This window comes from Bufo gargarizans, chromosome 8 (genome assembly GCF_014858855.1).
Source record: "Bufo gargarizans isolate SCDJY-AF-19 chromosome 8, ASM1485885v1, whole genome shotgun sequence".
NCBI lineage: Eukaryota > Metazoa > Chordata > Amphibia > Anura > Bufonidae > Bufo > Bufo gargarizans.
The window spans coordinates 47,689,275-47,712,290 of NC_058087.1; the positions used below are offsets into that span (position 1 = coordinate 47,689,275).

The 23,016-nt window shown below is 44.5% G+C and overlaps 1 protein-coding gene across 1 annotated transcript in view; it reads right to left on the bottom strand.

The window, feature by feature from the left end:
* The window catches only part of FTCD (formimidoyltransferase cyclodeaminase), a 70,810-nt gene that overhangs the window by 8,185 nt on the left and 39,609 nt on the right, over positions 1–23,016 (bottom strand). Inside the window, exons 6-9 of the mRNA XM_044305025.1 lie at positions 21,910–22,047; positions 21,701–21,832; positions 21,489–21,550; positions 21,147–21,273 (exon numbers count right to left, since the gene is read on the bottom strand). Of these exons, the coding sequence (XP_044160960.1) occupies positions 21,147–21,273; positions 21,489–21,550; positions 21,701–21,832; positions 21,910–22,047 (459 nt within the window). The remainder of the gene's footprint in view (positions 1–21,146; positions 21,274–21,488; positions 21,551–21,700; positions 21,833–21,909; positions 22,048–23,016) is intronic.

Consider the following 23,016-nt stretch of genomic DNA (forward strand, 5'->3'; position numbering starts at 1 on the left):
AGATAATGAAAATGTGGGTGCACGTTCTTAAGGGAATAGACAACTTACCCCAATAATAGTACAGAAAATGAACGACACTCCTTTAGATAGTAGAAAAAAAGTAACGCACGGGTGAATAAAGAGTTTTTTTTTTCTACTATCTAAAGGAGTAGATAGTTCATTTTCTGGACTAATTATATATTTTATTTTTTCTATAATCTATATCTCTGACTGGGCCCCACAGCAAATTTTTGAATGGGGCCCCCTTCAGTTCCCTTAATGCAGACCTCAGACCGGACCAAAACAAAATAATCATAAACAGCCAATAAAGGTTTCCCTTTTACTTACTATAATCAATGACCCAATATCACCATAATTGGAACCAATATAAAATATATACCGTATTTATCGGCGTATAACACACAATTTTTCCCCCTGAAAATAGGGGGCAAATGATGTATGCGTGTTATACGCCGATATAATGTTAAGAAGCCATGTTTTTACATACCGGAGGTATAACATTAAGACGGCGCAGCGCCTGCCGCAGCTCCCTCATGCGCCGCCTGTCCCAGCTCACTCTGTCATGTGCCGCCTGCCTGTTCATTCATAAAGTGAGATAAGCAGGCAGGCGGCGCATGAGGAGGGAGCTGGGGCAGGCGGCGCATCAGGAGGGAGCTGGGGCAGGCGGCGCATCAGGAGGGAGCTGGGGCAGGCGGCGCATCAGGAGGGAGCTGGGGCAGGCGGCGCATCAGGAGGGAGCTGGGGCAGGCGGCGCATCAGGAGGGAGCTGGGGCAGGCGGCGCATCAGGAGGGAGCTGGGGCAGGCGGCGCATCAGGAGGGAGCTGGGGCAGGCGGCGCATCAGGAGGGAGCTGGGGCAGGCGGCGCATGACCGAGGGAGATGCCGGTCTGCGCCGTCTTAATGTTATACCTCCGGTACTACAGTAAGTACCGTACAGCGCGTCTACAATTAGATATAGAGATCAGATTGAATGTTTAACAGTTGCGGGGCCCGGTGTATTAGAGTAGAGTCACTGCACCGGGCCCCGCCATGAGTGTCCCCGCCTCCTCTCCACACTGATCCATCTGATGGGGGATCTGTAGATGACACTTATGGGGATCTGTGGATGACATAAGTGTCATCCACAGAGCCCCATAAGTGTCATCCTTTTACATTATTTACCTTAAAAGTGGTAATAATATTAATTAAAAAAAAGTTCTGAGCTACCCTTATTTTGCTTCAAAGTTCTTTATTTGAAATTTAAATTTTTTTCCTGAAATTTCCCTCTTAAAATGAAGGTGCGTGTTATACGCCTGTGCGTGTTATACGCCAATACGGTAGATCAAAACGTATCACAAATCATAACTCCATCACTAGATATATTTTAAATAATCATCAATTTTATTAGGTATTACTAGAGTTACAAAATCTGGCCTCACATAAGTTAAGAACATTTAAAATCTCTCAGGCTTTAGGTGTATGGTAGATTTAATTCATACATATAAAGTACAAGTGCAGAAATACATATAGGTTAGTATAGTCAGTGCATAAAAAAGGTGCTGTCCTGACCACAATATACGGAGATCACCGAGTCAGACTTCCGACACCTAGATCTCACGGACATGACAGAGCACCATGCCATACATCAATATCATAGTTGGCATAAAGCATAGCATACTGACCCAAATATAAATTAAATCTACCATACGTAAACTATGTGTACTGATAAAGGAGGTCAAACCGATGCGAGTCAAGCACTCCAGATTACCAAGGGTAAAGACATTGTACATAAAGTGGGTAATCAAAATATAACATTTAATGATAATACAGATAAAATATTTTCCAAGATAAAGTGTGCATACGATAAACCTTGGGATAGAAAATATATGGACCCAGGGGTCACCTAGGTATCTATCCCAAATGAAATAACAAAAAATACACTTGAGTAGTGCACGGCGGCACCAGTAACCATTTGTCCTACCGGTACCGCGGAACAGGATGTGGATCGTTCTCTGCCGACAAGCCTCCGATTGAGGTTTCTTCAATTCAATGAAAAAATTAGAGTCAGGCAGTGATGCACATGTGTGCAGGGTCCCTGTCAAGGCCCTATGGCTGACTGACGAATGTATCCCTGATGCTAGATATCGGTAGCAGCCTCACCACAGGGCACTCGTCCTAACAAGGACGATCCCGTCCGGATCCTGTCCCTTACAAGTAATAAACTATATGTCCCTAAAGGAAAAGAACTCCCTACACGCATGTTTCACTGCCTAAAAAACCAAATTAAAGGCAATTCATCAGGGGAGATGAGGGAAGATATACTAGGGATAGGTATAAGATAGACCCTTAATCCCTAGAGACCAGCCTGACTAGATACGCCAGCCAGTCATGGGGGTATAACCAGATAGTGGAAACCTCCTGGGGCGGTCTCTATAGATAAAGAGACTATGGTACATGCAGTAGTATAATGCTAAAAGAACTGCACATGGGACGCCCATGACTGGCTGGCGTATCTAGTCAGGCTGGTCTCTAGGGATTAAGGGTCTATCTTATACCTATCCCTAGTATATCTTCCCTCATCTCCCCTGATGAATTGCCTTTAATTTGGTTTTTTAGGCAGTGAAACATGCGTGTAGGGAGTTCTTTTTTCCTTTAGGGACATATAGTTTATTACTTGTAAGGGACAGGATCCGGACGGGGTTGTCCTTGTTAGGACGAGTGCCCTGTGGTGAGGCTGCTACCGATATCTAGCATCAGGGATACATTCGTCAGTCAGCCATAGGGCCTTGACAGGGACCCTGCACACATGTGCATCACTGCCTGACTAATTTTTTCATTGAATTGAAGAAACCTCAATCGGAGGCTTGTCGGCAGAGAACGATCCACATCCTGTTCCGCGGTACCGGTAGGACAAATGGTTACTGGTGCCGCCATGCACTACTGTGTATTTTTTGTTATTTCATTTGGGATAGATACCTAGGTGACCCCTGGGTCCATATATTTTCTATCCCAAGGTTTGTCGTATGCACACTTTATCTTGGAAAATATTTTATCTGTATTATCATTAAATGTTATATTTTAGATTACCCACTTTATGTACTAAATCTACCATACACCTAAAGCCTGAGAAAGATTTTAAATGTTCTTAATTTATGTGAGGCCAGATTTTGTAACTCTAGTAATACCTAATAAAATTGATGATTTAAAATATATCTAGTGATGGAGTTATGATTTGTGATATGTTTTGATCTATATACAGTACAGACCAAAAGTTTGGACACCTTCTCATGCAAAGAGTTTTCTTTATTTTCATGACTATGAAAATTGTAGATTTACACTGAAGGCATCAAAACTATGAATTAACACATGTGGAATTATATACATAACAAACAAGTGTGAAACAACTGAAAATATGTAATATTCCAGGTTCTTCAAAGTAGCCACCTTTTGCTTTGATTACTGCTTTGCACACTCTTGGCATTCTCTTGATGAGCTTCAAGAGGTAGTCACCTGAAATGGTCTTCCAACAGTCTCGAAGGAGTTCCCAGAGATGCTTAGCACTTGTTGGCCCTTTTGCCTTCACTCTGCGGTCCAGCTCACCCCAAACCATCTCGATTGGGTTCAGGTCCGGTGACTGGAGGCCGGGTCATCTGGCGCAGCACCCCATCACTCTCCTTCATGGTCAAATAGCCCTTACTTTCAAAGTTTTCCCAATTTTTCGGCTGACTGACCTTCATTTCTTAAAGTAATGATGGCCACTTGTTTTTTCTTTACTTAGAATTTGTATTATGGCAAGAAAAAAAAAAGCAGCTAACAGTCTATTCAGTAGGACTATTAGCTGTGTATCCACCTGACTTCTCCACAACGCAACTGATGGTCCCAACCCCATTTATAAGGCAAGAAATCCCACTTATTAAACCTGACAGGGCACCCCTGTGAAGTGAAAACTATTTCAGGTGACTACCTCTTGAAGCTCATCAAGAGAATGCCAAGAGTGTGCAAAGCAGTAATCAAAGCAAAAGGTGGCTACTTTCAAGAACCTAGAATATGACATTTTCAGTTGTTTCACACTTTTTTGTTATGTATATAATTCCACATGTGTTAATTCATAGTTTTGATGCCTTCAGTGTGAATCTACAATTTTCATAGTCATGAAAATAAAGAATGAGAATGTGTGTCAAAACTTTTGGTCTGTACTGTATTTTGTATTGGTTCCAAAACAAAATAATGCTAGGACTAGGAGCACCATACTCGCCACTCCCTGGGCCCTGAAAAATAAGTCCATTTGTCTTCCTCCTGGGCCCCTTCCCGAGTTCAGGCCCCGAAGCAGCCACTTTCCCTGCTTCCATGGTAGCTTAAACCCCTGGTCATACCCGTTATTGTGCTCAAATTACACAAGAAAAGCGGCTTCCCCTGCTTCCATGGTAGCTAAACCCATGGTTCTGTTCACGTTACAAGGCCATGTTTGGCATTTACACAATAAAAAGGTCCTGGTGCATACACCAGACTTATCCAAACGTTCCATTCACCCAAGACAGGTGAAAAGGTTGTCCTTTTGGCCTCCAGGGAGCTATATCCACCTGCAAACCTTTTCTTTGGGTTGAATCGTACAATAGTAGACACCATTTCATATAAAAGTGTGCTTGTTTATTTTTAGTATACCTGGAGCTTTTAGCACACAAAGGAATACATCACAGCCTTCTATCGGTGGTGCACAAGTCAGGAGATCCTCCAAACCTACAGCAGCCAACATAGGATCTTAAAGGGAGTCTTTCACGCAAATTCACCCCATTAACCTAATAACAGTGTTATGTCCACGGCATCCCCCCTATTAAACCTGCTTACAGTTTGTTTCTTGCCATCATCGTTCTGCAGAAAAACAATCCACATGCAAATGAGACTGTCAAGGTGCCATGGGGCGGCATTACAACGGCAGATGCGGCGGAGGGGGGAGTGGCTTCGTATGAAAAGGACCCAGGGGCCTGGGCACCGGCCGTTGTAACGCCGCCCCTGGGCACCTTCAGCCTCATTTGCATGTGGATTGTTTTTCTGCAGAACGATGATAGCAAGGAACAAATGGTAAGCACAGTTTTAATAGGGGGGATGCTGTGGACATAACACTATTAGGTTAATAGGGCGATTTTCCAATACTTACAAGTTTTCCTCTATCCACAGGATAGGGGATAACTATTAGAACAGTGGGGGTCCTACCATTGGGACCACCACAGATCACAAGAACTCCGTACCTCTTGGAACCCCTGAAGTAAACAGAACTGCAGGTCAGGCCCATAGTATACATGTGAAAGAGCTCAAGGAGCCTTACCCTTTTGACTACGGGGTCCAGATATTGCATGTAATATCTGGACCATATAACCGTGGTACTGGGTATAGAACAGCGTTTGGCCACTGAGGCAGTTATCTGAGACCAGGGGGGCCACATGTCTTCTCAGGTGGTGCCCGACCAGCCACTAGGCCTGAAACCAATGAGGCAATAGAATGGCGGAGGAGATGGTCATTCTATCATTGCAACCTCCTGTGCCAGGTCTCATGGTGGCAGAATGATGTAGTTACAAATGCCTACATCCAGACACAGGCATTCATGATCATGTCATGATCAGCGACGAGGAGAAAGCAAAGCTGTTAAATACTTTTTTCTCCAATGTATTCACTGAGGAAAATAAACTGTCAGATGAAATGCTGAATGTTAAAATAAATTCCCCATTAAAAGTGTCCTGTCTGACCCAGGAAGAAGTAAAACAGCGACTTAAAGATTAAAATAGACAAAAAAAAAAAAAAAAAAAAAAAAAAAAAAATCGCCAGGACCGGATGGCATACACCCCCGTATCCTAAAGGGAATTAAGTAATGTCATAGCCAGACCCTTATTTCTGATATTTGCAGATTCTATACTGACAGGGAATGTCCCACAGGATTGGCGCATAGCAAATGTGGTGCCAATATTCAAAAAGGGTCCAAAAACAGAGCCTGGAAACTATAGGCCGGTAAGTTTAACATCTGTTGTGTGTAAACTGTTTGAAGGTTTTCTGAGAGAGATGCTATGTTAGAGCATCTCAACGGAAATAAGCAAATAACGCCATATCAGCATGGCTTCATGAGGGATCGGTCATGTCAAACTAATTTAAATCAGTTTCTATTGTAGTGTCTCACTAGGTAGGAGTGGGCACTACACAAGGGTCAATTGGGTAACGTGTTACTTCTGCTCACAAGGGACAGTGATATTACATTTATCCATGCATTGTAATGTATTTCCTGTGTGTTTTTACATTTGTATGTTTCCCCTGTTAGATATTCAGCAGGCCTATTTGGGTGTAGTTAGACATACCAGACACTAGAGGGAGATAGGGAGCCCCTAGTATAAATGTCCAGGCCCAGACAGGGAGGGGTTAGGTCAGTCAGGAGTCTGGAGACAGAAGTGAGAAGGCACCAGCCCAAGATATGCTGAGGGCCTCCTCCTGACATGCAGCTAGATAGTCCTGGTTTCTAGTTGCACCAGGAGGCTAGAAGGAGTACAGCCTGCCTGGAGACCAGTAATCCAGATAACACAGATGAGACACCCCAGTAGTAGGAGAGCACCTCCTGGGAGAAACCTGCAGCCACCTTTCCCATCCAGCAGAGAATCCAGCTAAGAAGCAGAGGTACTGTAATATTTAAAGCAAGTGCCAATACTGGAGGAAGGATTATATACACCAAGGATTCAAGCCAGCAATTAGGCATCCAGGCCTTGGGATCCAGCCAGCTAGAATAGCTGTGGGGATAGAGCAGCATTGTACTGCAAAGCATTAACTGTATACCCTCCAGGCCAGCTCGGAGACCCGGCGTGATGACGTGATGTGAGCGACGCGTCTCGCTCTCCCTCCTCGCCAGCCTCCTCCCTCCAGGCTCCTGCCGAAACAGCTGATGCCCTCAATGCGGCAGCTCCCTAGCTTATTTTCGTCGGTGTCGGCTTACCTCCCTCTCTGCTGGCTGGGTTGCCGGCTGTTCCACTAGCTGCTGGCCGGTGTCGCTGCCTGGGGGGTTCGTCCTCTTGGTTTCCCCTTGAGGATTCTGCGGTCTTCTCCTCTGTCTCCAGCTCTCTACCCTGGTGCGCGGCACTCGCCTGTAATCAGCTGCTCCTCGGCTTGTTGTTGCCTGCCCTCTGCTGGTGATTCTCGGGACTTCAGGCATCTATGTAGTTTCTATTTCAGCGACCTGGGCTCTCATCTGTGGTTAGAGGCAGGCATCTGGATGGTTATTTCTGGAGAAGATCTCCTGGCTCATCACCTGGCTTACTTAACCATCCGGGTGACCAGCAAGGATTCCGCGCACCCCCCGTTTTTGGCCGGCCCTGGACTCTGTTAGGCTCGAGGCGCATACTGGGATTGCGGTTGTGCTGGACACGTGAGAACATTGCTATCTGTTGTTTGTGACTCTTTTTTTTTTTTGTTAAGTACCCCACTACACCGCAGTAAAATCTTTTTGGTCTTGCTCCCCTTTGTGGTGTCTGGAGAAGAGGGGATAGAAGGGTGATAAAGCAAGGGAAGGGAGAAAAAGGGGAAGAAAGAGGACAAGAGGAGTAAAGAGGGGGGGGGGGGGAAAGGAGAAAAGGGGGGGGGAAAGGGGGGGGAGAAAATGGCCCCAAAGCAACGGTCAGTGGATTCCTCCGCAGTAAAGATGGTGTCTAAGACCCCCGAGAATAAAATAGATAAGTTCCTGAAATCACCCTTCCCAAATGAAAAGAATACAGCTAAAACAAAATTGACTGCGAACTTAAAGAAATCTGCGAAAATTCCCCAAACTGATGAACTATCCGATGACGGATCAGTAGAGGCAGGTCATGAGACAGGAGAGGAAAGTCTTTCTGCACAAATGCGAACCGAATACGATCCTTCAGTTTTGAATAAAATCTTGTGCGCCGTGGAAAATAACGGCACCTTAGTGCAAGGGATGGCTACCCAGCTGGGTTCAGTGCAGAGTGATATTGCCTTAATAAGAGAAGACCTTGTAAATATCCGGGAGCGAGTCTATAATGTTGAAAAAATAGTTGACTTTGCAAACCGATGTGGAAACGCTAAAATCCAAAACCGTGCTCCTGGCCTCAGAAAGTCAATCATTACAAAATAAGCTGGAGGATCTGGAAAACAGGGCAAGGCGAAATAATGTCCGTATAATTGGCTTCTCTCTTTTGTTTTTGTGTCTTTTTCTTGCTACAGTGAAGTATGTCCACTAGAATTGTAACTTGGAATATCAGAGGGCTTGGGGAAAGGGTCAAAAGACAAGCTATTATGGATGCACTTAAAAGATATCTTCCAGCAATTATCTGCATGGTAGAAACTCATCTTACTAAAGAAACCGTGTCCCGCTTGACAACGGGATGGTATTCTCAATCTTATCACTCTACTTTTAGTAGCTCTTCTAGGGGCGTCTCAGTTCTGATTCATAATTCTGTGGACTTTACCCTTATAGAATCCTATATAGATGACCAGGGTAGATTTATCTTTTTGCATGGTAAGCTGTATGGCTATAGTTATATCCTTGCTTTCTTTTATATACCTCCGCCTTTCTCAATGTAGCCACTGATCCAGCTAACACTTTTTTTTGAAGGGAGATCAGAATGTCGGCTAGTTTTGATGGGGGACTTTAATGCAGTAATGGACCCCAATAAAGATAGATTCACATTAGATGCAGAACGCGTGAGGAATTTATGTACTTCCCCGTTGCCACAATTCTGCCTGGAGGTTGGACTGGTGGATATATGGGAATATCTTGGCGGAGGTAAGCGAGTATATTCTTGTGTTAGCAGGGGCGGTAGAGCAATGTCTAGAATTGATTTAGCATTTACTAATGAGAGTAATCTGAGCAACATCCGTAAGATACGATATGGGGTAAGAACAATTTCGGACCACTCACCCGTACGGGTTGAGGTTTGCACTGGGAAGAACAAGGATAATAGGGGGCTAGGATTTAAGTTGAATCCATATTGGTTTACTATTATGGATAATCTTCAGTCCACTAAATCATTGATATCCTCCTTTTGGGAGGTGAATCGCCCCTCTGCCAGGAGGAACTGGCCAAGGCTGTTGCATGCACAACTGAGCGATTCACTAGTCAACCCACTGAGTATAACAGGGAAGAGATGCAGAAGGCCAGCTGCTCCTTGGATAAATATATAACAGAGAAAGCAAATCATAGAGTATTCTTCAAGGGCTTAAAATATTTTTCGGAGTCTGACGCCCTGGTAGGTTGTTAGCTAGGATAATCACACAACAAGACAAGAAAAATCAATCTATTGTCTCTATTCGCAATAGAGCGGGGGAAATTATAACAGATCCAGAAGGAATCAGGGACACCTTTCTACAATATTTTATTCAGGTATACAGTCCCTCTTCTGGCCTGTCACCCGACCTGGCGACGCAGTTCCTGGAGAGGATTTCACTCTCTACTTTAAACGAAGCCCAAATAGAATATCTGGAAGAGGAGCTCTCTCTTTCGGAGCTCCAGGAGGCTTTGGGATCTGTCTCGGGGAATTTGTCGCCAGGGATGGATGGCCTTCCATATGAGGTTTACCGCAAGTACAGCGATGTGATTCTTCCTCAGCTGTTAGAGGTCTTTTCCCAGGCAATACAGGCAGGGAGCTTACCATGCACTATGATGGAGGCTCTTATTGTTTTAATTCCTAAAAAGGACAAGGACCCGATAGAAATGAGCTCTTATAGACCAATCTCGCTACTAAACACAGGCTTTCACGGGTCATATCCACTATTATCCACCCAGACCAAAATGGCTTTATGCCAAAAAGGGGTACCCATCATAATTTGCATAGGCTATTTATGAATATTCAGTCCCCGGGGTGCGGTGCCCGCTCCATCCTGTCGTTGGATGCCACCAAAGCCTTCGACAGGGTGTAGTGGGCTTTTCTCTGGGAGGTGATGAAAAAAAATGGGCTTTGGCCCTAGATTTATGGCGATGGTTCAGTTATTATATAGCTCCCCAGCTGCTAGGATCAGGATTAATGATACGATCACAGAGAGCTTCACCCTAGGAAGAGGCACCCGCCAAGGCGGTCCTCTCTCCCCTCTTTTGTTCAATATTTATATTGAACCCTTAGCAGCCAGTATAAGGCAGGATCTGCAGGTGGCCGGCTTCGGTATAATGGGGAAGCATGACCGTGTATCTTTACGCAGATGACATCTTGGTTTTTCTTCATCAAACAGAAACCACTCTCCCTCGCATAATGGATTTGGTTGGGTTTTTTTCTGCTCCGTCTGGCCTGGAGATCAATTGGGAGAAGACTGTTCTCCTCCCTATAGACGAGCTGCGAGGCGATTGGGATAACCAGTTAACAGTCTCTGAATCAATAAAGTACCTGGGGATTTCAGTTTAAACCTCAGGAATACCTACAACTTAACTCGATTCCCCTGCTGATAAAGCTGAGGGCTAAAATCAAGATATGGCAAAAAATTCTGCATACAAGAGCTGACAGAATTTCTTTAATAAAAATGGTAGTACTGCCCCAGGTTCTTTATGTCCTGCGCAACTCGCCTGTATGGATTGCAGATAAGTATTTTTGACTGATAGAGCGGATGCTTAACGACCTACTATGGGGGAGGAAGCGTGTTAGATTGAAGGCGCTTTATTTCTCCATGCCTTATAACCAGGGAGGCCTTAACCTCCCCTATTTTAGGGGTTATTTTATGGCCTCTCAACTCTGCCTTTTTAATGACTGGGAAAATAGCCGTTTTTGCAATAAAGTGGTGAAAGACTCAGGTTATACAGATACTGTATTGGAGTCCGACTACCTATCAAATATACAGACCGGGTATACACTTTTCTGCAGAATGGCTATAAAGACCTGGCGGGTTATTAGGAGCTGGTGTGGAGTTAAGGCATCACTTATTTGCACCCAATTGTGGCATAATCCAAAGCTTTTGAATTTAAGGGACTTGAATTGCTGCCAGTATTTGAGGACCAAGAATGTTCAGTACTTACATCAGGTGGTTAGTGGTGGACAAATTCTGCCCCCGATGGAATTAGGGCAAAGGGCAAATTTGGGTGAGGTGGCCTGGTACGCATATTTCCAATTGAGGTCTGCACTTTCTAGCACTCTGAATAGTCACCTTTTTTTTATAGATACTCCTGAATTCTTACACGATTTAATTATTAAGAAAGCTGCCACGAAAATTAAAATATCACATTGCTATAGACACTTAATGAATCTTTTTTTTTTTGGGTCTTCTTTCTCCAGGACAGAAGTCCTGGTCTTTGTTACTTTTAGAGGTGGGTCCCCCAGATTGGGAGAACATAGGGGAAAGTTTAAAATATGTTTCACATAATTTTAAATCACACTGTCGTACAATTTAACATTTTGCACAAAATATATGTGACACCTATGTGGTTATATAGAAGAGGACTTAGAGCCTCCTCCGATTGCCCACGTTGTGGCGACTCCGAGGCAGATCACTTACACCTGTTTTGGGACTGCCCAATGGTGGGTAGCTACTGGAGATCGGTCCAGACCACCTTGGCTCGTAAACTTAACATTGTTGTTCCTCTGTCTCCCAGGATATGGGTCCTGGGAGACTTATCGGAGGTTAATTATCAGCCCATAAAACGTCAATTATTGATTAAGGTTATGTTCTTGGCCAGGCTTCTTGTCTCCAGACTATGGTTTAGCTCCTCCGCTCCAGATTGCAGTAATTGGTTGGCCTTGGTCGAGAAAGTGAAAAGCTATGAGAGGATTCTGTATAAACAAAGAGGATCCTATTTAAAATGGGGTAAACTGTGGGAAGACTGGGACATGGTTTAATTAATTTGGAATAATATAATATAATATATATATATATATATATATATATATATATTTATTTATTTATTTTTTTGGCAAAAAAAAACAAAACTATGCCAGCTCAAGTAAAAGTCACTGAAAAGTTCTACCAAAAAAAGTTAACTCCATTGTCCTTCCCACTTATTTCTTACAGATTTGTATGTGGTGGAAAAGTGTTTTTATATGCTTTATTAACCACTTACCGCTATGCTAACGCCGAAAGGAGTCATCTCTGCGGCGCTCCCAGGCTACGCTAACGCCGATTGGCGTCATCTCGCGTGAGCCGAGATTTCCTGTGAACGCGCGTTCACAGGAACGCATAGTGCACAAGTTCATCTGCAGCCTGCCGGCCGCGATCATTGGCTGGCAGGCTGTAGATTTTTGAATCGTCCAATGAAATGGTTGTGTCAGACGCTATTTTGAAAATAGCGTCTGATATAACTGCTGCCTGGTCCTCTGGTGGTCCCTTTCGCTTGGATCGACCACCAGAGGACACAGGCAGCTCAGTAAGTAGCACCAAACACCACACATTAGATATTACCCTGTCATTTATTAACCCCTTATTTAGCACCTGATCACCCATATTAGACTCCCTGATCACCCCCTTGTCCACCCCCCTGTCATTGATCACCCCCCCTGTAAGGGTCCCTCATCCCTGCCAGGTAGTTAGCTACTTGCTAGGTTGTTTAGCGCCCACCGCACCGCAGTCACCGATTAGTCGCTGATTAGCGCCATCGCTGTCGCTAATCAGCACTAGTACTATATAGTATCTGTAAGTGATCAATACTGATCGCAATCAGATCTATATAAGTACATTAGGGTCACCTTAGGTGCTACAAAAAACGCAGTGTTCGCCCAATCAGGCCTGATCTTGTGCGCACACTTGCGTTCAGTCCGCCCCGCCGCAGTGACAGAATTATTTTTTTCTGATCACTGCAAAAACACCGTAAAATCGCTGCGGCGCTATAAAGATCACTTTTGAGCTTTTTGGATCTTTATTAGCAATCGCAGCTTTACTTCGCAAGCACTCCCTTTTACTAAGCAGGTTTGATCTTTTTCCCGGGTAGTCTCAGAGGAATACCCCCTAAATTTAGTGAACCCAAAATGTCAAACAAGGGGTATTCCGCTGAAGAGGCCTACAGGATTCTGGCCGTGATGGATGAAAGCGATGGGGACGCCTCATCCGCTGAATCCAGTGGTTCAGAATATGAACCTGTAGACAGCAGTCGCACTCTAACCGCTAGTGAGGATGACGAGGTAGAGGTCCCTGCTACGGCCAGACGTACCCGATCCCATGTAAGAGTTCTGCCTACCCTGCATGATGATCCTCATTTGCAGCAGAGTGGTGCTAGCGCTGATCTTGTTTATGGTGCGGCATACACCAGCAGCGCAGCACAGCCTGGACCTTCTACCAGCACTGCCGTATTCCCTGGTGAAGTGGCGAGCACCAGAAGGGCAGTTCCAGCTGGTACGGTGGCACGTGCAATAACTCCCCTGTCGCAGCCACCGTGTTCACAGGCCCGTAGAACCCTTAGTCTCCCAGAGGTGCTGGCAAATCCTAATTGGCAATCCCCCGATTCCGCCGCACCCGTATTGCCCCCTTTCACCGCCCAGTCTGGAGTTCGCGTGGAGACTGCTCATTTAGGATCGGCCCTTCAGTTTTTTGAGCCGTTCTTCACCGCGGATCTCTATGACCTAGTTGTGGCAGAAACCAACCGCTACGCCACACAGTTTATTACCGCCAATCCGGAAAGCTTCTATGCCCAGCCTTTCCGGTGGAAACCAGTCAGTTTCCGAGTTTAAATTTTTTTTGGGCCTTCTCAGCATGGGTCTAACTAAAAAAAATGTATTGCGGTCATATTGGTCTAAAGACCCAATATATTTCATGCCCATGTTCTCTGCTGCAATGTCTAGGGCACGTTTTGAGGCCATCATGTGCTTTATGCATTTTACGGACAATAGCACCTGTCATCCAAGAGGCCACCCTGCTTATGACCGGCTCCATAAAATTCGGCCCCTCAGACCATTTGTCATCCAGATTTGCAGATGCGTATACCCCTAATCAAAACATCTGCATAGACGAGTCCCTAGTACATTTTACCGGGCGCCTTGGCATAAAACAGTACATCCCCAGCAAGCGCTGTGGGGTCAAACTGTATAAGCTCTGTGAAAGGGCCACAGGCTATACATATCGTTTTAGGGTCTATGAGGGAAAAGACTCAAAACTGGAGCCGGTCGGATGTCCTGACTACCTGGGGAGCAGTGGCAAGATTGTCTGGGACTTGGTGTCACCCTTACTCCACAAGGGGTACCACTTATACGTGGACAATTTTTACTCAAGCGTGGCCCTCTTTCGGCACTTACATCTAGTCGGAATTCAATGCTGTGGCACCGCGCGACCTAGTCGCCGGGGCTTCCCCCAACGGCTCGTTAGTACCCGACTTGCACGGGGGGAGAGGGCTGCCTTGTGTGACCAAGAACTGCTCGCGGTGAAGTGGAGGGACAAGAGGGACGTTTACCTTCTGTCCACCATTCACGCAGACACGACTGTCCAAATTGAACGGGCAACTGGAGTCATTGTGAAACCCCTCTCTGTCCACGACTATAACCTTCACATGGGAGGGGTGGACTTCAATGACCAGATGTTGGCTCCCTATTTAGTTTTAGAAGGTGTCTGTTTATTTGATCCAATTGGCGATGTACAATAGTTTTGGTCTCTATAGTAAGGCTGGGAGAACAGGATCCTTCCTAAAATTCCAGGAAGAGATCATTTCGGAAATCCTGTATCCAGGAGGGTCCGTGCCCCAAGGCCCTGATGTAGTGAGCCGGCTACATGGCAGACACTTCCCGTCTGTCTATCCTAGTACCCCAACTCAACGTTCCACAAGAAAAAGATGTCGTGTCTGTAGCAGGGGTGGAATAAGGCGTGACACCACCTTTTTTTGTCCTGACCAGCCTGCCCTATGCATAGGGGAGTGTTTCCGCAAGTTCCACACTCAGGTACACTATTAGCATAGGGATTGCGTACACAGGACAGGCACACAGGGATCTTAGGGCCCTTTCACACAGAGCTGCCACAAACCTCTCCTTTCACCTGGGACAAAGTGCATAATGTACTTCGCCGCATCTCTGGGCGATTTGCGCTTTGCACATTGTCCCATGGGGAAGGAGAGGTTTGTTCAATAAAGGTAAAAAAAAAAAACGAAACAAAAAAAAAAAAAAAAAAACACCGGTAAGCAAAAAAGTTATTGTTCTGTTTCAAAAGTTTATAAAAGTTAATGTTAATAAATTTATTGCGTTGCGGCCTGTTTTTTTTTTTTTTTTTTTTTACCTTCTAGGTGGACCAAGCGATCAAGCAGCTGCAGCACTGATGTGCATTCTGACAGAAGCATTGCGCTGCTGTCAGATTACACAAAAGTCAGTGTATGCGGCGCTGCAAGACGAGATTTCTCCTCTGCAGTAACAGATACGTTTGCCAAGGCATACGAGCTGAGGAGGAGGAGGCGGCGTTCCTATGCTTTGGCAAACACTTTGTATATATAAAAAAATATAAAAAATCCCGGCAATGATTTATTCATCCACATCGATTGATGTGAATGGAGAAATCGGGTTTGCCAGGGCATACGAGCTAAGTGGGTATGGATGTTGGGTGGAGCTCCTATGTCCTGGCAGACGCCTTTCCCCTCTTTTTTTTGGGCAGAGATTTTTTCATCCACATTGATCGATGCGAATGAAGAAATCTGTGCCGTTCATTTTTTTCCTTTCAGCCCAGAGGCTGAACGGAAAAAAAAAAATCTCATAACCTGTATGCTCAAATAAGGAGAATAGCAGAAACTCCTAATGCTGGCCATACATGTAATGATTGCGGAGACCCTCAAATGCCAGGGCAGTACAAACACCCCACAACTGACCCCATTTTGGAAAGAAGACACCCCAAGGTATTCGCTGAGGGGCATATTGAGTCCATTAAAGTTTTAAATTTTTGACCCAAGTTAGCGGAAATTGAGACTTTGTGAGAAAAAAAACTAAAAAAAAATCAATTTCCGCTAACTTATGCCAAAAATGTTTTTTTCTATGAACTCGCCATGCCCCTCATTGAATACCTTGGGGTGTCTTCTTTCCAAAATGGGGTCACATGTGGGGTATTTATACTGCCCTGGCTTTTTAGGGGCCCTAAAGCGTGAGAAGAAGTCTGGGATCCAAAAGTCTAAAAATGCCCTCCTAAAAGGAATTTGGGCACCTTTGTGCATCTAGGCTGCAAAAAAGTGTCACACATGTGGTATCGCCGTACTCAGGAGAAGTTGGGGAATGTGTTTTGGGGTGTCATTTTACATATACCCATGCTGGGTGAGATAAATATCTTGGTCAAATGCCAACTTTGTATAAAAAAAATGGGAAATGTTGTCTTTTGCCAAGATATTTCTCTCACCCAGCATGGGTATATGTAAAATGACCCCCCAAAACACATTCCCCAACTTCTCCTGAGTACGGCGATACCAGATGTGTGACACTTTTTTGCAGCCTAGGTGGGCAAAGGGGCACACATTCCAAAGAGCACCTTTAGGATTTCACCAGCCATTTTTTTACAGATTTTGATTTCAAACTACCGTATTTTTCGCCGTATAAGACGCACTTTTCCCCCCCCAAAAGTGGGGGGAAAATAGCAGTGCGTCTTATACGGCGAATGTAGCCGATTTTGCTTAGTTTTCAATGATACACCCGCCGCGATGCCGTGCGGCGGGTATATCAGCTGTGAGGGAGGAGGGGCTGGGGGCGGCATCTGCATTTATAATGACAGCGGGGCCCGTGCAGTGACTGTATTCTACTACACGGGCCCCGCTTACTGTACAATCATATCCCTAATACCGTAGTTAATTGTTGTGTGCACTGCATGTAAAAGCATAATGAGCGATGATGAGCGCTATTACTTACAATTAGAAGCGCTTGCCGTTCGGAGCAGGGAGGAGGGAGGAGGCAGGAGGCAGGCCGGGAGGACGGGCGCTGGCAGTGTGAGTCATACGTCACGCGCCTGCGCCGCCTGCTTCATGAATGAAGCAGGCGGCGTGGGCGCATGACGGATGACTCACACTGCCAGCGCCCGTCCTCCCGGCCTGCCTCCTGCCTCCTCCCTCCTCCCTGCTCCGAACGGCAAGCGCTTCTAATTGTAAGTAATAGCGCTCATCATCGCTCATTATGCTTTTACATGCAGTGCACACAACAATTAACTACGGCATTAGGGATATGATTGTACAGTAAGCGGGGCCCGTGTAGTAGAATACAGTCACTGCACGGGCCCCGCTGTCATTATAAATGCAGATGCGACCCCCACCCCCATTATAAAAGCAAATGCGACCCCCACACTTATGGAGGGGATCTGTGGATGACACATAGCATAAGATGCTATATATGTGTCATCCACAGATCCCCCCCATAACTGTCATACACAGATCCTCATAACAGCGCCATCCAGAGAGGATCCCCTATAAGTGTCACCCACAGATCCCCCATAACAGTGCGTCATCCACAGATCCCCATAACAGTGCATCACCCACAGACCACAATTAGTTCAAAATATTTTTTTTCTTATTTTCCTCCCCAAAAACCTAGGTGCGTCTTATACGCCGGTGCGTCTTATACGGCGAAAAATACGGTACTTCTCACGCATATGGTCCCCTAAATTGCCAGGGCAGTATAACTACCCCACAAGTGACCCCATTTTGGAAAGAAGACACCCCAAGGTATTCCATGAGGGGCATGGCGAGTTCCTAGAATTTTTTATCACAAGTTAGTGGAATATGAGACTTTGTAAGTAAAAAATAAATCATTTTCCGCTAACTTGTGACAAAAAATAAAAACTTCTATGAGCTCACTATGCCCATCAGCGAATACCTTAGGGTGTCTACTTTCCGAAATGGGGTCATTTGTGGGGTTTTTCTATTGTCTGGGCATTGTAGAACCTCAGGAAACATGACAGGTGCTCAGAAAGTCAGAGCCGTTTCAAAAAGCGGAAATTCACATTTTTGTACCATAGTTTGTAAACGCTATAACTTTTACCCAAACCATTTTTTTTTCTACAGAAACATTTTTTTTTTTAATCAAAGACATGTAGAACAATAAATTTAGCGAAAAATTTATATATGGATGTCGTTTTTTTTGCAAAATTTTACAACTGAATCGTTATATTTCGATTAATAACAAAAAAAGTAAAAATGTCAGCAGCAATGAAATACCACCAAATGAAAGCTCTATTAGTGAGAAGAAAAGGAGGTAAAATTCATTTGGGTGGTAAGTTGCATGACTGAGCAATAAACTGCTAAAGTTGTGGAGTGCCGATTTGTAAAAAAGGGCCTGGTCACTAGGGGGGTATAAACCTGTGGTCCTTAAGTGGTTAACAATATTTCAAGGTACTTATGCCTCATTATTCTTTTCTTTTTCCATGAAATAGACTTTTTTTAACGTTTCATTGAAAAAAAAAAAAAAAAAAAAAAAAGGTATACCCTCCAAGTATCTTGCAAGATTGAAACCTGCTGTGCTGTGAAGTAAACCTGCTGTGCATATGTACTATAAAAGGACTGCATTATACACCACTGCAACTGCTTGTATAAAGTTGGACTGTTTCCTAAAGTAAAGCAACGTTTGGTTTACCATCTGTGTACTCCATTAATCCTCCTTCAAACCGGTGTGCCACCGTTACAGGCACTGGCGTGACGATTCTTAAAGGGACCTTACCTAAGGCACTCAAAACACCTACAACATCCAGGGCACCTCACATACCATCAGGCCTGGTCCCTACATCCAGAGTGTGCCCCAGAGGAACTAGTGTCTACCTCTCCTTCACTGTGGCATGCCTGCCCAGTGTTCCCCTCTAAAAAGTGAGTAACCCTCGATTGCCCATAACCGTGACCTCACTCTCGCTATACCCTGCAGGTCTGGCATGCTGCACTATGAGGAGGTAAGTTCTAGACTTGACAGCGGCGAATCAATGGATGTCAGATATCTGGACTTCTCCAAAGCATTTGACACTGTACCGCATAAAAGGTTAGTATATAAAATGAGAATGCTCGGATTGGGAGAAAACGTCTGTAAGTGGGTAAGTAACTGGCTCAATGATAGAAGACAGAGGGTGGTTATTAATGGTACACACTCAGATTGAGTCACTGTCACTAGTGGGGTACCTCAGGGGTCAGTATTGGGCCCTATTCGCTTCAATATATTTATTAATGATCTTGTAGAAGGCTTGCATAGTAAAATATCAATTTTCGCAGATGACACTAAACTGTGTAAAGCAATTAACACTGAAGAGGACAGTATACTACTACAGAGGGATCTGGATAGACTGGAGGCTTGGGCAGATAAGGTTTAACACTGACAAATGTAAAGTTATGCACATGGGAAGGAATAATGCAAGTCACCCGTACATACTAAATGGTAAAACACTCAGTAACACTGACATGGAAAAGGATCTAGGGATTTTAATAAACAGCAAAACTAAACTGCAAAAACCAGTGTCAGGCAGCTGCTGCCAAGGCCAATAAGATAATGGATTGCATCAAAAGGGGCATAGCTGCCCGTGATGAGAACATAGTCCTACCACTTTACAAATCACTAGTCAGACCACACATGGAGTACTGTGTACAGTTCTGGGCACCAGTGAACAAGGCAGACATAGCAGAGCTGGAGAGGGTCCAGAGGAGGGCAACTAAAGTAATAACTGGAATGGGGCAACTACAGTACCCTGAAAGATCAAAATTAGGGTTATTCACTTTAGAAAAAAACACGACTGAGGGGAGATCTAATTACTATGTATAAATAGATCAGGGGTCAGTACAGAGATCTATCCCATCATCTGTTGATTCCCAGGACTGTGACTGACGAGGGGACATCCTCTGCGTCTGGAGGAAAGAAGGTTTGTACACAAACATAGAAGAGGATTCTTTAAGGTAAGAGCAGTGAGACTCTGGAACTCTCTGCCTGAGGAGGTGGTGATGGTGAGTACAATAAAGGAATTCAAGAGGGGCCTGGATGTATTTCTGGAGTGTAATAATATTACAGGCTATAGCTACTAGAGAGGGGTCGTTGATCCAGGGAGTTATTCCGATTGCCCGATTGGAGCCGGGAAGGAATTTTTTATTCCCCTAAAGTGAGGAAAATTGGCTTCTACCTCACAGGTTTTTGCTGCCTTCCTCTGGATGGACAAATGTCTTTTTTCGGCCTTATGTACTATGTTACCATGTTACTATGTCATTGTGCTGCCTATGACCTGGTGCAGGAAGTTGAGGTGATGTCCTTGTGACGGGATGTGACCTGCATCAAACAGCAGCAGGCAGAGAATGGGATTCAAGTATTATATTTCAGCAGTACTGGGGAAACTACACAGGGGGCATTAATACAGGCCAATGCACTACAGGGGGCATCATACATAGTCACTACAGGAGGATTTAAAGGGAACCTGTCACCTGGATTTTGTGTATAGAGCTGAGAACATGGGTTTCTAGATGGCTGCTAGCACTATCTGCAATACCCAGTCCCCATAGCTCTGTGTGCTTTTATTGTGTAAAAAAAAACGATTTGACACATATGCAAATTAACCTGAGATGAGTTCTGTACGTGAGATGAGTCAGGGACAGGACTCATCTCAGGTTAATTTGCATATGTATCAAATCTTTTTTTTTACACAATAAAAGCACACAGAGCTATGGGGACTGGGTATTGCGGATGTGCTGGTGGCCATCTAGCAACCCATGTCCTCAGCTCTATACACAAAATTCAGGTGACAGGTTCCCTTTAACTTCTGGAGTGCATTAGAACTGCAGGGGCGCTGCAGGGAGGAACAGCCTGTCAACTGTAAAAAAATAAAAAAATAAAATATTCTATGTGGAGCCCATATACCCGTCCAAGTTTGAGACCCATGATCTAGATCAAGGATCAGCAACCTCTGGCACTCCAGATGTTCTGAAACGACAACTCCCAGAATGCTCTATTAAGGTCTATGAGAGTTGTCAGAACAGCCGACCACGTTTGCATGCTGGGAGTTGTAATTTCACAGCAGCTGGAGTGCCTAAGGTTACTGATCCCTGATCTAGATAAATCAGCAAGGGAAGTTTGTGCTGCTCAGAGATTTGGGTAGGCTGGATACAACTGTTGAAAATTCTCAATGACATTTCTAAATGTATGTAATGCATTTCGGCATCAGGAAGTCAACATGAATATTCTAATTCATTGAAAGAAAACAGATCTTGAAATTGCAAAAGGATATTTGTCAGTAGAATTATACTAATGTTCAATCAGATGAATTTTCTAACTTTGTAAATCACTATAATCTCAATTGCTCCCATCCGTTGTACTTACCATAGCTGACACGGCAGCAGATACAGAGCCTCCACCAGGGGTCGGGGTCCGTGCACCCACACTGTGCACAAACCCTTTCAAAGTCTTTGTGATAAGTGCCCCAGAGAAGTCATCTTGGACGAGATACCTGTAATAGACACAGTATAAACACTAAAACTAAAGCCGGAGTCCTCCAACTACCATTTTGGCCCGCTCAGTTCTTGATATAAGTGCGGGTCCCAGCTTATCAGACAATGGGGGCATATCCGAGTGATATGCCCCCAATGTCTCAAATGAGACAACCCATTTAATGTATGGTAGGTGGAATACAGAAGAGCAACAAATAAAAGTAAGTCCACTCACTCTATAATTCTTTTCCGAGGTTCAAAGGGGGCCAGAGAGTCCAATCCAAGTCTGTTAATAACCTTCAAGACATTTTAAGCATACAGATGACCACACCACCACATGCATGCTCAGCTATCATTTGCCCTGGAAATGCTGCCCTGCTACCAAGAAAAATGAAAAGCAAGGAACAAACTGTTAGGCCTGGCCTCTATAGTCAGGGCAAACCTTACCAGTCTAATTTTGTGTTCTTCTTCCAATATGAAAAGGTTTTCTTCTTTAATATAATATTCTGCAGAAGCCAGCAATGCTTGAAGGGGCACTAAACCCACCAGCTGGGAGCCAAGAATGGGGAGGTTTAACTCCTGAAACCAGACAAAGCAGTTTAGCTAAACCTATTAAACTCTATGTGGCTTTGGGCAGAAAATTAAGACCAAAGCACCTTGGCATCTTTTTGCGTTTCTTCATACACCATGTGAAGAGGCGTAATCTCATAATCCAATAGGTTTGCTGACACTTGTGCCAGATTCTCTTCTTGCAGATACCAGCCAATTGCCTGCACTTTCTTGAGTCGTCCAGGCTGAAGTCATAAAAATCACAGGTTATAATTTCTTAAAAATTACATAAAAAGTGACCACTACACAGGAAGCAATTTTATCCAACCTTCTTTAAATTTACAATTTTACTCCAAATGTCAACATATACCGTAACCCCTTAATGGCTTAAAGGAGCTGTCCAGGATTAGAAAACAGGGCTGCTTTCTTTCAAAAACAGCACCACCTCTGTCCATGGGTTGCGTCTGGTCTTGAAGCTTATCTCCACTGGAGTCAATGGGGTAGTGCTGCAATACTGCACACAACCTGTGAACGAGGTGGTGCCATGTCTGGAAAAGGCGGCCATGTTTTCCTAATCCTGGAAATGCCTTTAATGAGAGTCGGTAACCAGAAAATTCACTTACACCAGGAACAATGCCTTATAGGGCTAGCCCAGGAGAAAGTAATGAAACCTTTCACTTCGTGATCGGTTACATGCTGGAGAATAGGTATTTTAATCCTTATGCAAATGACCAGTTAAGTGCAATGAGGGAGGGCCCAAGTCACTTTGTGCACCCTTACTCCCTCTGCCAGCCCCTCCCTCTTTGATTGGCAGGGTGGAAGGACTATGCAAAATTATGGCCTTGTCAATCAAGAAGGAGGCGTTGGTGGAGTAAGCCAGAAGAACAAGAGTGCACAGAGTGGATTGGGTCCGCCCTCAGTGCACTTAACTGTGTAGTTACATATGGATTAAAAGTGCTTTTTCTCCAGAATAAAGCAAAGGATCACTAAGTGAAAGGTATCATTACATTCAGCTGAGCTAGCCCTTCAATGCATTGTGCTTGGTTATCAGTAAATTGTCTGGTGACAAAATCTATTTAAATAAGAATTTTCTAATCTCAGCAACATATTGGCAAAGTGACTGCAGTAGCCTCCTGGGAGCGGTCAATTTCATCCAGGTTACATGAAGTCATAGTGCAGCTTGCACATTTATTCTTTACACATCACAGAGGTTT